At 40.7% G+C, this 16,217-nt stretch overlaps 1 protein-coding gene across 1 annotated transcript in view; it reads right to left on the bottom strand.

The window, feature by feature from the left end:
• ntm (neurotrimin) overlaps positions 1-16,217 on the bottom strand; it is a gene marked incomplete at both ends in the record, with an annotated part of 103,084 nt that overhangs the window by 34,025 nt on the left and 52,842 nt on the right. The window contains one exon of the mRNA XM_083909948.1: positions 1,200-1,432. Within this exon, the coding sequence (XP_083766074.1) occupies positions 1,200-1,432 (233 nt within the window). The remainder of the gene's footprint in view (positions 1-1,199; positions 1,433-16,217) is intronic.

Raw genomic sequence — 16,217 nt, 5'->3', positions numbered from 1 at the left:
ATGAACATACTCCAATGTTGGCTCTGGCGGTTTGCTCTTCTAGCAAAGCACAAAAGGTTAAATATGGGGAAGAGAAAACTGAATGCTGATTACTTATTGCCCTGTAAGTACAAGTTCTCAGACACACCAAAAAAAAAAAAATTAAACACCATTAGCCTGTCCTTAGCATTAACATAATGTAAGTCACCCTCTCTAATGAAGAGGAAGGTTGAGCTGCTGGTTAAAGCTTCCATTTGAATTGCGTTGACCCCGTCGTGTCAACACCGGGAAGTCTCACTCTCCAGCCTGCAGACATGTGCGTCTGCTCGCTTCCCTTCTGCAATCTCTATGAGGACACTATTACAGCTCCATACATCATTTCACACCAAGCGTCTTAACAGCTGGCGTTCGCCCGTGAACCTGGCCTGACGGAGTGAGAGGAGAGGAGAGGAGAGAAAACCCCTCCCCTTACCTTGAGCAAGGCATTTAGCCTGTAAATGCTCCAGTGGAGCAATAAAAGGAGGAAATGAGATTCAAGAATGTGTCTTTGCTCTGTGGTTTGTTCACTTATGCCCTCGTGTGCTGGTGCTCAGGAATAACAACAACTCCCCCTATATAGTGGAAATGATGCATTCATAGTGTAAATATGAGGCCATAGCGTGGCATAATAGGTGAAAGGACCGACACGTTCATTAGAGAATCAGGAGATGTGTCGGTCCCCATTCGGAGCTGGTTTTAACATCCACCCTGGGAGCTCTCATCGCAAGTGCTTGGCTCTAAGCTTAATTGAGAACACACTATAATGTGTCCTGAATGTGCCTTCAGATCCAATAACTGAAATTGCATTTGTAGCATTCAAGACGGCCACTTCAGCTGACGTCTTCTGACTCACTATTTGTGGACACTGCCACAATATTTAACACTGAGGAACACCTGATTATAATCGTTAAAATCTCTTTACTTGCATTTTAGAAGCATAATACACACAAACACATAAAAAGACATTGGCAATGTCAGTCAGGCGGGTTAAAATGGTGAACTTGAGACGTGAGATATAATGTCCATGTGGCCATAGGGGATGGAATCAGGACTCACTTTGACACCAGACCAGAACACCTGTGTCCATTTGTGAGAGTACGGATATTAACATCAGGTCTGAACGGGCTTCACAATCATAATTTAAAAAAAATATTAAGCCACTGTAGCAATATATGTGTTACCTTGAACGAGGACGTGCACCGAGGTGGTTCTTGGTCGACTGCTCGTCTGGACCGCGCACACATACTGGCCCTCATCCATCATATCCACGCTCTCGATCTTGATGGTAAACTCCTCTTGATTAAGGGTCACCAGGCTCACTCGGGGATCCACCGACCATTTGTCTTCTCCGGCGTAGAGTATACTTGAGCGGTTAAGCCACGCTGTGTGTGTGACAACGTCCCCCTGTGCACACCTGTGAAGGAATAATAATGTTGAAAGTACGGCCTTTCATGGAGTGAAGTAGAGGTCTATTTCACTTAGAGGGGAGAAGAATGGAATGGAATGTATTCAATAGTTCATGCATTCAGTTTTGCGGCTTATTAAGGACACAGAGTTCAAATCTAATGCAGTCGAACACAACGGTGCTTGAATAAAACCTGTTATTCAGGATGTGTTTTGTGTTGAAATTGTCATCGAAATTGAAAGGAACCTGGACACAGATAGGAGGTCAAGCAAGAGGTCATATATACACAAAGAACTCAAGTCTCAAAAGTAAAGAATAACAAGTATCTTTTGGTTATATTTTGTCTAACATCATCCGTATTTGTTTTCCTGTCCACACACGTTAGGTTCTCAGAAGCATCTTTGGCACACAGAAAAGCCTAAACAAATTGTTAAGTGCTGTTAAAAGCATGCCAAGTGAACTGTAAAGTCAGAAGCTGTTACTCAACATCACGCTGGAATACAAAGTCTAAAATCCTCTGAGTTTTTCCATGTTTACTCAACAACGATGACGTCGTGGCTGACGAGAACCAAAATCAGAACGTCGATAACTGCCAGTTGGCGCGTTTCCTCAGTTCTGTTTTTGCCCGTTAATACAAAAAGAAAAATTCAGCCGTGGAGTTTTGAAACAAAAACAGAGCCAGCAGCTTCTTCAGTTCTTAGGGCTCTAAAACTCCAGGGTAGTGTGGAAGACAGCTGTATCCAGAGGATGTTTTAAACAAAATCAAACAGAGCAGTGTGGATGGAGCAATATCCTCCAACAAAGTGCCAAAACTCATGAGCAGATGGGACCACCTTTGGGAGGAAAATGGAAAATTGGGAGGGGGATATTGACAAATGAAAGACCCATGTCACTGAGCAAACACTCAAACAGATTGGTGATAAAGAGCTATATTTAACAAAGTTTTCTGCAAAAGGATGAGGCTTGAACTACTGATGCATTCTCCATGAGCTCAGTCAACTGGCATTGTGGGAATGCAGCGCCGGGGTCAGTCATCAGGTTTCTTTTGTTAATCCAAACACACACACAAGCTTGTATTTTGACATTTGAAAGTGACTGAAACAATGAGCTGGAACTTCGCCCCCGCTGTGCTCCACTGAAATTACAACAGCTTGGTTTCACCAGCCACAAAACCCAGCTTTGATACCCAGACCTGGGTCACTGATCTTTCACTGTTTCCATGGAGCAACACATTTGTGATATTTCAGTTTCAGGCATAACAGAGCACACACAAAAAAAAATAAGAGAAAGAAAAACTAGAAGTTCTTTGACTAATATAACAAAAATAAATGTAACATTAATTTCCTTTTAACTTAATTTGAAAGTTACATGTTTTGCGAGGCCAATGTGACATTTGACAACCCGAATTTTAACAGATAATCCATAAATCCAAGTGAACATTCACTGACATTTGAATGAGTAGACAACCCTTAAACTTAAACATTATGCCACTGGCTGTGTGTCAATGGTTGAAAGAACTTCATACTTCGCACATTGTTAACTTTCCAGCAGCCAAATGCTGTTTACGTCTGGGTTTATTTAACCCTCCGTGGGCAGAATTAACGTCGCACAAAAGCGCCATACGCCAGAGATTTAAACATTTAAATCTCCAACAGTTTGAAGTGATGGCAAATGTAAGCTCGACACTTAGGAGTGGGAAGACTCTCGGCTCCACTTAGGCTGTCACAGTATCACTCTCTTCCACTTCAGCAGCTGCAGGAAGGTTATTGGCATCCTTAGGGCATTTATGCAGCTATAGTGTGGAAAAATGGGGGAAAAAGGTGAGAGTGTGTGCCTGTGTGCCACTTAATCGACACGTATGATCGATGGCTTTTTAAAACAATGGATCAAACGGATGGTTTGGTGCGATGATGTTATCAGGTACTAGAATAAATTGTTAATATGCACCCACAGTGCAACAGACAACTGCCTGATTTCCCAGTTGCCAACAAGTTTTGTTTTTCTCGCAGACAAAACAACCCCCACTCCCAACTGGCACGTGATTGTCAATCTCCAATTGCTACGTATGTGTGAACTCTTCAAAGATTATGATTAAAGAGGCTCACTGCGTGATGCCTCCCGCATGCATCACAGACCCCAGTCGGATTTCCAACCTGCTGGAAACTTGATCCAGGTCTGCTGCGACAACTCCTGGCACTGCAACCAATCAGAGACCAGGATGGGGGTGAGAGCAGCAGACACATCCAGAAACATCCTAAAGGAAGACAACAACGTCCAATCCAAACGTGTTTGGAGACTTTTTATTAGTTGTACACTCTTAGAAATAAGGGTTCCAAAAGTGTCCTTCTACAAGGGCTGAGGTTTTACCTGGAACCATTTGCTTCTGAAAAACCCTTTCCCAAAGAAACACAGAACCTACACCTAACCTCGGTTTGATATCTTAAATCTGGATCCCCCATCTCTCTGTCGCTCTGTGAACCTGGCCTTTACCACTACACTGGTTGTACCCTTCCTACTTTTACATAATGGTATGATCCTAGTCTGTCCTCGCATGCCATTGGCCACATGGTGTGTGACCATCAAAATAAAGTCCTAAAGGCAGAGGATTCGGCTCTTCTGGTTTGCTACAAAGAATCGGTTCTTAGAGCCGGCTCGTTCGCGAACGACACATGACAAATTGGTCGGGGCTCCATCTGGGGAAAAATCGTGTGACATAAGGAAACATTAATTGCCAGCTTGCCGTGTCACGTAAACGCATGGAGGCGGCAAATATTGTATTGACGTGTAAAACTGCAATATCAGTCCTTCAACTTTGAAAGTCATTTTATGTGAACTTAGTGTAACTTTCCTTTTAAATTTGAGTGATACCAGTCATGTGCCTGAGAACAAGACCCGGTGCAGAGATGTTGAGGTCACCCACGGATTCACAAGGACAAATGGCTGCAAACACATGGATGCTCAGTCAGGAGTAAAAAACTGAAGGATGAAACATTTCTTGGCAGGAATCCAACAGACGGCCCTCTTCGGTGAGTGGTATATCTACCCTATCAGCCTCAGTGTCCTTGTTAATCCATTACCTAAGGAGACATTCATGTTTACATGAATACAGAAAAGGAAAAAAAAAAAGAAAAAAAGGGCCTTTGATTCTCGTCGGAGAAGCAAAACAAAAACAAACATGTTGGTTTCCCACTGCTGAGCTACAGCACAGGATAAAGGGTCTGCTCTCGCTATTTAAAACAGAAGGCAAACATGATGAATAACACTGTAAACTGAAGGTGATTTGCACACACACTGCACAACAACATGACATTGTCCTTCAACTTCCCGACAGGTTTTTTTTTTCAAATGAGATAAATAAAAAAATGAAGTTATTGTACAATTTTCTTTGTTATTACGTTGTTTTGCAGTTATTGCCAATCCCACTGTTCTAAAGGCAACTATTCCACCAAAGTACCGGCACCTGTTCAGTAAAACAGCCAATAAGAACACCTTAGCTCTCTGCCCCGTCAGTAGTAAACTCAGAGGCACACACAGTAGAGATGCTGCCGACCTCTCGTTCTCTCTCGCATCAATACATTTACATTATGATGGAAGGTTACTATGGCAATATTGATCAATACTGCTAAAAATATGTTGCCTACCCGAGTCTAAACAATGGCTTATTCACTAAACTATCTTAGAAGGAGATGTGATGTGATGCACCAACCATAAATCAGATAAATCAGATATTATAATATTTTACAGTGAGGTGAGACATGCCTATGAGGCCATTATAGTGTTTCAGTGCACTGTGACTTCACTGCGGGCTGCGGTTTCATCCAGGGAGCTCCGTGAAAACATAGATTTCCATTTGAGTTAATCACAGTCAGACTTATTCTTACTCAGGATTTCTCTCTCCGCAGCTGACAGCGTGATTATTTTTACGCTTCGATGCCTTAATGGACTGTGTAAGTCCATGGGTTTAGTTACTTAAAGCTCACGTTTCGCGATGTGTGGTGTGGATATCTATGAATGACATATAATAGAATTCGGTATTTTTTATTGCGTTCAGTTATAAAACAGATGACATCCGCTGTTTAGGTGTGGTTAGTATTAAATCATTTTTAGTGTTAAAAGCTAGTTAAATAACAGCTTCTGTATCTGGGAGGACGTTCATTAAAGGTAGTTGTGAGGGTACTTCCGCATTGGGGTGGGGATATAAGGACAGCTCAGAATATAAATGTGATTCTGCAATAATCAATACATGACAATGCAATTATGGAACAATATAACACAATATATGTATTAGTAAAATGGTAACATACATGATTTTAAGGAGATTTTGTACACTATGAAACATGCCCTGTCTTTTAATGAGGGAATAGCGGGAGATGATTTGTCATCTGTATTCAATGTCAACGAGAAGCTACTGTTAAATTTTGCATGTATGCGGCGCGTGAGGTTTGTTTCCATGTTGCGGAATAAAACAGCAGAGACACAAATGAGGTCAAAGGTCAAATTAGACACTCTAAACCGATCGTCGGTGCGAGTGTAAGCATGGACGGTCGAGCTGGGCGATCTGTCCAGGCCCTTGAAATTAGCAGATTATTTGGTGATTTCTACCTGAAGTGTTAATAATACCGGAAAACCTGGAATATAAAAAAAAAACAACACAGTTTAAAACCTGATTAACATAATTATGAAGTGTCATAGAGGTCTGCTGAAGAGACTAAATGATTACAGACAAATTAGCATTATCCATGCGGCATTAAGCTCGAGGATAAAAAGACAACACAACAATATTCAACTCCTACCTTTCCTTCGCTTGAGCTCATGAGGGGTTTTTTTGTTTACTCACATGGCACTGCTACTCAGTGTTATGAGATGAATCGCATTATTTATTTGATGCTTACTTCTCTTGCTTTGCTTTTTTTTACTTCGCCCACATTTGTCTTGAATACATTTGGCTTAGTGGGGAAAGTACGTTAAAAACAACACTTATGTTCAACATAACCACTTTGTGTTGCAGTACAACATAACCTGGGACTACCAATTTATAAAAAAAAAAACTATCTCCTGTGTATTTTTCAGTTTTCAAAGTCAGGGCCACGATCGCTGCAGCCCTCTGTGGTTTTTTCGCTCAACTTCGGAGGGTCAGTGACACAGTTACGTGTATCCATGGCCGACGCGTCTATGCCGTCTTCGAAATTCACGGGGCAACTCTGTGCGGCTGTGGCGAACGAGTGGGAGTGCCGTCTCTTTGAGCGTGATGGGAAAAGTACAAAAACAAAGTCATTAAGATGTGCAATTGCAGCTGCTTTGTCTTGCAATGGTCAGTGGATAATGAGGAGTGAGAGTCGAGGTCCAATGTCTCATTTTCTGGAGTTGTGCAAAGCATAATTAAGGCTTAGTCTACATGTGCAGAAATTCTCACTGACCCGACATGTCTGCAGGAATGTCAATACTTTTTCATTAGCGCTGCTTCAATAATCTGCGATAGATGGTATAGATAGATATTCTCCAAAGCATGAGAGGAGAAAGACTGAGAGAGCGGGGAGTGAAACTGTATCCATGAGCTTCTCATGACTCCACCTCATGTGTTTTCTGACAGTAATGTGCAGATAATTAAAAATACATGAGGCTTGTTTCTCCACAATTACATGTCGCCAGCAGACTGTGTTTGCACAGTGGATCACTTGAGCTAATGTTTACAGCTCTGTCATCAGCAGCCTCGCTTTCAGGAATACAGGCCCTCATCCCTTTCAACATTCACTCACTAAAGAGATTAACATTACCCTCTAATGACTTACATGCACTTGAAGTGCTGCCGCTTAAATACTGCAACAGCAGCACGTCTTGCCACTCCTCACACACCCACACATGCAGGCAGTTATTTCCGGCTAACAGGATCCACATGTATGAGGAGAGCGACACAATTGCTTTTATAAAGGTCACCGACAAGAATTGGATACAGGAGCAGGAGCTGATAAAAGTTTTGGACATTTTACCACAGAAAAAGGTTTGAAATAACTTGTTTATGTGATCTTGTTTACCAATCCTTCTGAACTCTCCCTTCATGTTGCACTGATGACATCGCAAGTTAAAAGTTTCAGAAACCTCTGAGTTCAATGAGTCACGACATTTTGGAAATTGGATTAGCACAAGGTCCAAGATGGAGGCCTCTGTGGAGAAGACCTGCTCCATTCTGTCATAATAAATACAAAAACACCAGTTTTTCATCATCATCATCATCATCATCAGTATAATTATTTTCTATTCCATTGCCAAGTATTAAACGACATTGAGGAGGGACTCAAGTAATAGAAAATGACGTGCCTGGTACCAAACCGAGTAGAATAGAGCCAAGTAGTGCTTGAACTGTATATTGGAAAAAGTCACCGCTACTTTTTAAAAAAAACTGAAACTGGCAGTGCTCCCTACAGCTCTGTGAATCCTTTAGCTGACAGGACTCCCCGATGCTTAATAAGTGAACTATGACACGGACACATACTTCAAAGGCTTTGAAACATGAGTCTTATAAGGTAGAATAAGAGACTCGCATAAGCTTTGAGTTTAGTGCGTCGAAGCAGCTTTGCAGGTGAGCTGTCACGAGCTAAGACTGTGAATAATATATCCCTCATAGAGAGGCTAATCACTCATGTCGTGGGTAAACGAAATGGGCCGATCTTTGCACCACTTTGGGTCACAAATCTGCAAAAGTGCATGTGTTTTAACCCTTTTACACAGCGTATCGCAGACGACACGCTTGCGCTATCGGACAATTTCCAACGGTCCAAATACATACATGGACAAGTGTAATTACATTGAGGTAAATTTGGGTGAATGACAAAAGCTAAAAAGAGTGACTGAATGGAAGGCTGTTTGGAAGCTGAGCCAGTGTATCTGCTGTAATTCAAATCACATGTCCACAGGCTTTACTGTTCCACCGGTAAAGACTCGAGCAGTGACAGCATCCACAAAGAGAAGCACTTTACTAAATGTGTGTCCATAATGGGTTTCTGCATCAACTACAAGCATGTCAGTGATATCAAGCAAATCATGGTAATACATGTTTATGTTGCTGACTCACTGTCGCTATGAATAAATGGCAACACAACAAAGATGATGAAGAGGTCTGATATGAATGGCTTATTGTCATGGTTACATTGCTGAGTGCAGAGGAGTCTGCTCTTTGATATTCAAGGGGGTTTTAATGACTTCGGCTCTGCTAATAAAGACATGTCTGAAGCCAGTAATTATATTATGATTTTGTGCCCTTTTTGAATCAGATCATTTTAAAGCAGAAGACACAACAATTTCTGAGGTGCACTCACAATCAGGATATGAATATGACTTCTTGATTATATGTCATTAACTTTGTACTCTCTCCCTAGTTTGTGTCTTTCCTTGTGTCCGCTCATCTTGCAGGCTGCAGGATCCAGATCCAGAACTGTCCTATCTAAACTTATATCTTGGTAAAATTGTTGAGTATCTGCTCCTGGCCTCTTTCTCCTGTCTCTCCCACATCACAGTGTTCATTCTTTTTTCACAGCCTTGAAAACATGCAGGCTCCTGTACTACAGGAGTCAACAGAGACAACATAAAGACACAACAAATGCCTCCATGATGCAATTATACCAAAGTGAGTTTCCGAACAAGCATTTATGGAGTTGTCCATTAGCACTAATGCCTCTATAAGGATTTGGCCTAGTGCTTTCTCCTTTTGAAATATATGGAACAGCGTTTCAGACATCAGACCTAACATGACTGACAGTCCCACAGGTTTTATTGCTCCCATCTAATCAGGAAGTGTTTTATCGGCCCCTTTGTTCTGTCAGTGGATTTACATCTATAGCCGTCTGCTAGTCGCAACCCGTAGTCTGGCTGGTGAAGTTGCCGCTTGCAAAACTTTGGGGCAGGTGTCATAAAAACGCCAGACGCGCATCATAGTCCATTTCTATTCGAATGGCCTGTCAAGTCGTGTCAGCAGGTGGTCGGAGGCTTTTAGGTACGCAATCCTAAAGTGGTATGGCCTTGAAAGATGAAAAGTGATCGAGCGATTTAACAGATGTTTATGTTCACTCACTGCCCGTTTCATAAATTAACTTTTTTTCTGTGACATCATATAAATAAAGAATTTGAGGAAGTGTTATCTCAAAATGATTATGGCAGCAGGAGAGACAGATTTGGCAATTTTACGCTATGATAACCTTAGACGTTTTCTTGCAGTTCAATCAGAAGCACTGATAAATATCAGGCTGTCGTAAATGGACTCCTTTGACGGATTTTCCACAGTGTTTCAAGGTTATTTACTGGCAGCTATTTTTCCGACAAAATTAAAAACGACTTATTCTAGTGTACTTTATAATTTTCAGTATGTACAGTGATATTTCTGTCATTGATATTTCCATGTTTCCATGTTCTCCCGACTTAATCCTCCACATGAGGGTCACGAGGGTTGCTGGTTGCCAATCCCAGCGAACCTGCCCTGGATGTACCCCACCTTTAATCCAACAATCTTTAAAGTAATGTATTATTCGGACATATGTAGAGCTAATGTTGTCAGTAAGAAGTTCATTTGCCTCTTCCTTCCAGTGATGGCAGTACACACACAAGCAATTATGGTTCAAATGCCCCAATGGGAATTTATCACTAATGTGTTACTAAAAGTATGTAAGTATTCCAACTCCCTGCTTTGTTTTGTTCGCGAGCAACAGAGGTAATAAATCTGTTCCCAATCAAATTGACTTCGTTTGCAATAATGAATTAAGCCGTTACTGGAAATAAGTTGTGAAAACATTTCTGTCACAAATTAATGCAAGAACGGTTTGCGGCTGACACCTACACAAACCCTTTTTAATTAATCTACGTGTTAGATAAAAACTATGTGTGGTGACTGCAGGTGTGCGTATGAACCCACACACCCCCTGCATGCTATGAGTAAGTATCCATGTTTTCCATGTTAGAGTTGAACAAAGCAGATAAACAAGGACGGTCACGCGCCAATGCAAAAAATAGCCACTTGAGCTGCCTCGACACACTGCCATAATCACAATGATATATTAAACCACATCAGAATATGCTGATACCACCATTAATTAACAGAAATGTATATTCACACATTTTCTGCTTATGTTTGTCTGCGATGTTGCACGTGGGCGAGGAGTAAATGCAGCCGCTGCATCTTCCAGCAGAACTGTGGCCTCTTTGGTTCACAAGGCTGTCGTGTGAAGTATTCACATTATGACACTAAAATTATGAGCATAATGTGGTGTGGAGATGGTGAATAAACAAGAGTGTTCTTCAGACCACAGACTGAGTTCAAAAGAAGATTATTGTGTTACAAATGGCTCAAACTTGCACCAAAGACAAGCCAAGTAAAAGGAATATTTCACAGATTTGCATTTTGCTTTGTACTACTAGAATATAGGGGTAGAATTTTAGAAAAATGATGCCTCCTAATCTCAGTTTCCCCTGAGTTGTGAAATATCTTCATTCTTCTTTTGTTACGTGCCCACCAGTGGCACTTGGTCAAAGATGGCGGACACTGTTTACATTGTGGGCCGTTTCTCAATACCCAAGTAGGCCAGTATGTACTTGCTTACTTACTTGAAAGTACATACTTGAGAAGTACGACTGGAGTACATACTTGCCAAGTATGGGAGTACACAAGCACGATTCTTCAATTGGAACAGCAGCGTACTTCCTTGTTCTACTGTTTGAATGGCAGGTGGCGCGAAGCACTTAAGCCTCATTACCGCCACCTACAGTATTGATGAATGAATATATAAAATACTTTTAATAAATGCATATATTGTTATTTTCACATTTTAAATATTTAACTTATGTATTAATTCATGTTTATTGAAATATACAGTACCATGTGGAAAATAGATAAATTAGAGCAGTGTATAGTAACACATACACACACACACACACACACACACACACACACACACACACATATATATATATATATATATATATATATATATATATATATATAAAATGTGTGTATATATGTATTTACATATTATAGTGTCCATTATATTTAAATACATATACAATGACAGTGCGACTTTAGACTAAATCTAACATTAATATTATACAAATGTTCACACTGTCAGGTCAAAACGTTTGCATTAAAAACGAAACTACAGGTCAACAACAAATCTATGGATCACACCAAGTATGTAATGACGGAGCCGTCTGAGCCAGCGGATCATTTCCTCAGGACAGGCCGAGGTAACGCTGCTCTGTGCCGGGCACTGTGCGCACCGAGCGTCCGCAGAGGCGGAGCTGATCACCTCCACAAACCACATGTTTGGATTCTAAATGACTAATTTCTCGCCTCAAATGATTTCAAAACTGCGTTCCGGGACACAGAAAAATATTTATTTCAGGTTTAAATTAGTATTTTATCCTGCCGTGTTCCGCCAAAATGCATTCTGGGATATATGGCTTTCCCAAGTACGCTCAAGTCACCACCCGATGCATACTTGGTAAAATGGGCGGAGCGAGAACACTTCCGGGTATGAGAACCGTACTCGCTGCTCGCGTTCTTGAGAACTGGAACAGAACTTGGACTGAGGCCGACAAGTACGGGAGTACGCAAGTACGCACAACTATGGATATAGAGAAACGGCCTCTAAGAATGAGGTACTGTCCCCCTACAGGTGGGTCTAAAAAGTGCGGAATTAGCGTTGCAGTTTCAAGCCTCGGACCAAGGTATTTCTCAACTCAGGGGAAACTGAGGTTGGGAAACTTAAATTTTCAAAAATACTACCCCTTTTCTAATAATACAAAGCTAAATGCAAATTGGTGAAGTGTTCCTTTAAGTTGTTTATTTTGCTCAAAAAGTGAGTGTGTGTGGAATTAGTATATTAAGCAGTTTGGGGAAAGTATGGATATGTGAGAATTGTGTGTAAGCATAGACCGTATATAAACATATAAATGGATGTAGTCCCTGAAATAGCCAACCAAATATTAGAATATACTGAATAACCACTAGCGGGTGACTAGTCTATGTGTCTGCACCCCATTTCATGAGGCTTAAGTCTGAGGATACAACTCACAGTAAATGAATATAAACTTGCAAGACTGTAACATGATTTCCCACGGATGTACATCCAACTATTTCAAGTAGAGATGAAGTAAATCCATCCTGTCCAGACACGGATACAGACCATATAACTCCATATACTTTTACGATCCACTGCAGCTTTGCCTCCGAGAAATCACCTTTACCTTGCTGTTCATTTTTACATCTTCTTTTACTTGATGGCAAAAAATGTAAAAACCATAGTAAAATGAATGATATTTAGGCACTCAGGGTGATAAATGGGTCCTGTGAGTGTCTGCCAGGCAGATGTTATCTTGCAGAAAGAGTAAGAGAATTGGTTAGGACATAATCACTCAGTAGGAATTCAAGATTTTCAAGGATTTGTAATACTGAAAAAAACAAATTGTTAAATTCTACCAAGGTCATTCTTTGGCATCGGTAATCTTTCATTATTCTGAGCCCAATTTAGACTTGTTCACTGAGAAATGAACGACGTTTTGGACAAACCGCGTGGGATGATGGTATAAATTGGAAATCTTGCCAGACTCTTAAGATGTTGCTGTTGTTGTGCAGAAATAAGCAAAAAAGTCTACTTTAAATTATACTAAACAATTTACAAAAATACACAGTCAGAAGAGGTTGGCTTGTTTTTGTCACTATGGCAACAGCAACATGTTTTTTTTTAGGAAGCAGTAGAAAAAGTAGCCATTACACACCTTCTAATTAACACACAAGCAACAATACATTTGTAGAGTTTTCCTCAGTTTTATAAATTATATTCCTCTTTCCCCCACCCCACAATTATAATGATGTACCAGTGCACATACTGTATTTTCGCATGTGACAAATATAGCTTATGAATGTTTATACAGCAAAACAAAATGCACCATCACTTACAGGAATTAGATAACGGCCTGCACCGTGCAATGTGAAGGAGCCGAGCTTAAAAGAATTCTAACATGGCCCCTGTGTGAAGGTCACGCACTGTGAGATCCATCAAAAATATTGCCTAAATAGTCCCTGGACTATTGCCAGACTTTTTTATTCTGACTGAGCATTGTGTAGTGGAATAAATGAGGACACTGCGCAGAACTTCTAAGTCATGGTTGAGATGTAGAGACGGAAAAAAAAGAAAATCAATGGCAGTGTTTGTGTCAGTAATTGTGGGGAGAGATATCTTTTAATTGGCCAAATTTGGTATTTCATAATTTATCTGACACTTGGGCTGTAACAAACACATGCTCCTGTTTTCTTCCTGATACCTGGACTATATTAGAGTTTTTTATCATAAAAGAGTGATTTTATTGCTATTGTCAGAGTGTCACATATAAGTACTTCTGTATGCCCATTCTTATATATCAAAACACACTTTTTGTGTTAAATCCTACTTGGGAATTAGCTCTGATTCGGAAAGCTCCTGTGCTAAATACATTTTGCACAATGTCAGGCGACGAGATATCAATATCCGTCACTTTAACAGCATTTAAACAAAAGTGTGTCACAACACTCTCCTTAAAAAGTCACCGCTGACATTTCAGCAATGCTAATCTACAGTGTGTCGGTTATTGATTTAACTTGGGAATACTTCAACTTGCTGCAAGTTCGGAAAAAGCAACAACACCAAGAGGTCATTCTCTTTTGTTTGTTAAATGTTTGTTCTTCCTGCAGCCTAAAAATAATCCCGACAGTGCACACAGTACCTCAAGGCTGTAAGAATGAAAAACAGTTCCAGAAATGTATAAGGGAACAAAAACGAACCAGCAGTTTGTGGGACAGTTTGATTTATAACTTCATAACAGAGGTAGAGTCCAAAGACACCAAAAAATGACATGAAAATATAAGGAAAAATGTTTTAATAAAGCAGGTTTTTTCAGGATCCTTAGCCAACAGTCTCCCCCCCCCCCACCTTTATCCTCAAACGGCACACTCTGCACTGTCATGGTGTAATGACAGTGCAGAGTGTGTCAAAAATGATTAACTGAACTGCCGGGGGCCCACAGGAATAGCATATGTGAACTCTTGAACTGGGTGGTTATTCAGAAGCAGGAGAAAAAAAAAAAAAAAAAGCGTCTCCTCTTTGATACTCTTACATAATCTAGGCAGAAGTGTTTCAGAGCTGCAACACTTGAGTGGAATAAACAGTTGTGATATATGAGCTTGGACATCTTCCAAGGGAGCGTGTCTCTATTTCAAAAAGTCAACTCATCATAGCTGCGCTGCATCTACACAATAATGACTGTACTGTGCTGGAAAAGAAACACAGAACACAAGAAAATGCAAAATTCAACCACCGATAATTCATCGCTTTTTACCAGCTCTACTGTAGCCATCGTGAAGTTTATTACGACACGTTTGTGCAAGCACACGTTGCTTTACCGTAATTACGTGACGGTTTGTGCTATCTGAACAATTCCAACGGTTTCTGAGAGTTGAGAAGTTACACGCCGAAGTCAACGTGTGGTTTTTATGGTTATGGTTAGCGTCTTTGTCACCAGAGAGGAGAGTTGGAAAAACGCCTGGACGTAGTTTACATTTTTTGGCCTGAGACAAAGACTCAAACGTATGTTACTTTAAATTTGTTTTATACTGTTCAAATTCCACATTTAAATTGTTAATGCACTATTTTAACATGCAGCACTTTGTAAATAACTGCCAGACATTGAAAGTTATTATGAAAAACAGGCAAAAGCACTTATTTAAAGGACATTTTATGGTTAAAATAAGCAGAAAAGTCCAGATGGACATTTTGAGGCTTAGACATTGAAAGGTTAACTCAACTATTACCATGTATTTGCCACTTTTATTGTACATATTGTACATTACAGGCTAATTGAAATAGTGCCAGACATTTAAGATCCAGTCAAGTCACTGTTTTTTATAGTGCTCCTCGAATTTTAGCCATCAAGCCGTGCCCATGAGCCAACTGTCCCACAATCCATCACTTCTCCAAGTTTATTCCCCCCCAGCTAGGAGGGGTCACTTACAGGCCATGTGCCAGAGTCAGATTTTTGCTTATACATATCCTACAAGGGGCCGTTAAACATAAAAGGAGAACAAAAAAGACTTGTTTGGGAGAGTATAAGATTTGTCCCTGCAGGAGTTTTATCAGGCTCTAAGCAATTGGCATCACCAAGAAATACCCATGTGTTCAGTTTGTCCCACTGTTGGGAGATTTACACACTCGGGGATCTGAGCCAGACAAGTCTTACTGGAAGAAAGTTTGTTTGGCTTCAGTTGTCAGTTGCCGTTTGGTTAGATTTAGGCAACAAAGCCACTTGGTCTGGTTGGATAAAGATCAAGGTCTGGGTTAAGAAAGTCCATTTCATCAGGTTAAATTTGTGTAAAGGGCTTAAGGCAAAAAAAGCCTTGAAGTCAAACTTTCCCCTACGTGCAGTGTGTCCCAAACATGGAAGTGTGAGAGCGATGACACAAGCTGGCCAACAGCTCTTCTGATGATAATCGAGACTCAGTGTCTGAGAAAGCGTGTGAGCTTTGCTTAATTGAGCTGGACACAAAGCTAAGCCGGGGATAAATGTGCCCCTGTGAATAATAATAACACACTCACAGCTCTTCACATCAGGCTAAATTTGCTGCAGCACTCACCCCCCCCCCACTTGTCTTCTATAAATGCTTTTGCACATCATACAGTAATTGCAATAAATCAGATGCCACAGATCAGAGCGGCCCAGCGATTTCCACTCACCCTGCAACAAAGCCATCACAAACTAAAGAGAATGTTTTTTTTTGGGAGTT

The sequence above is a fragment of the Microchirus variegatus genome (genome assembly GCF_963457635.1).
Source record: "Microchirus variegatus genome assembly, chromosome: 2".
NCBI lineage: Eukaryota > Metazoa > Chordata > Actinopteri > Pleuronectiformes > Soleidae > Microchirus > Microchirus variegatus.
This window is presented reverse-complemented; position numbering and strand designations above follow the sequence as displayed.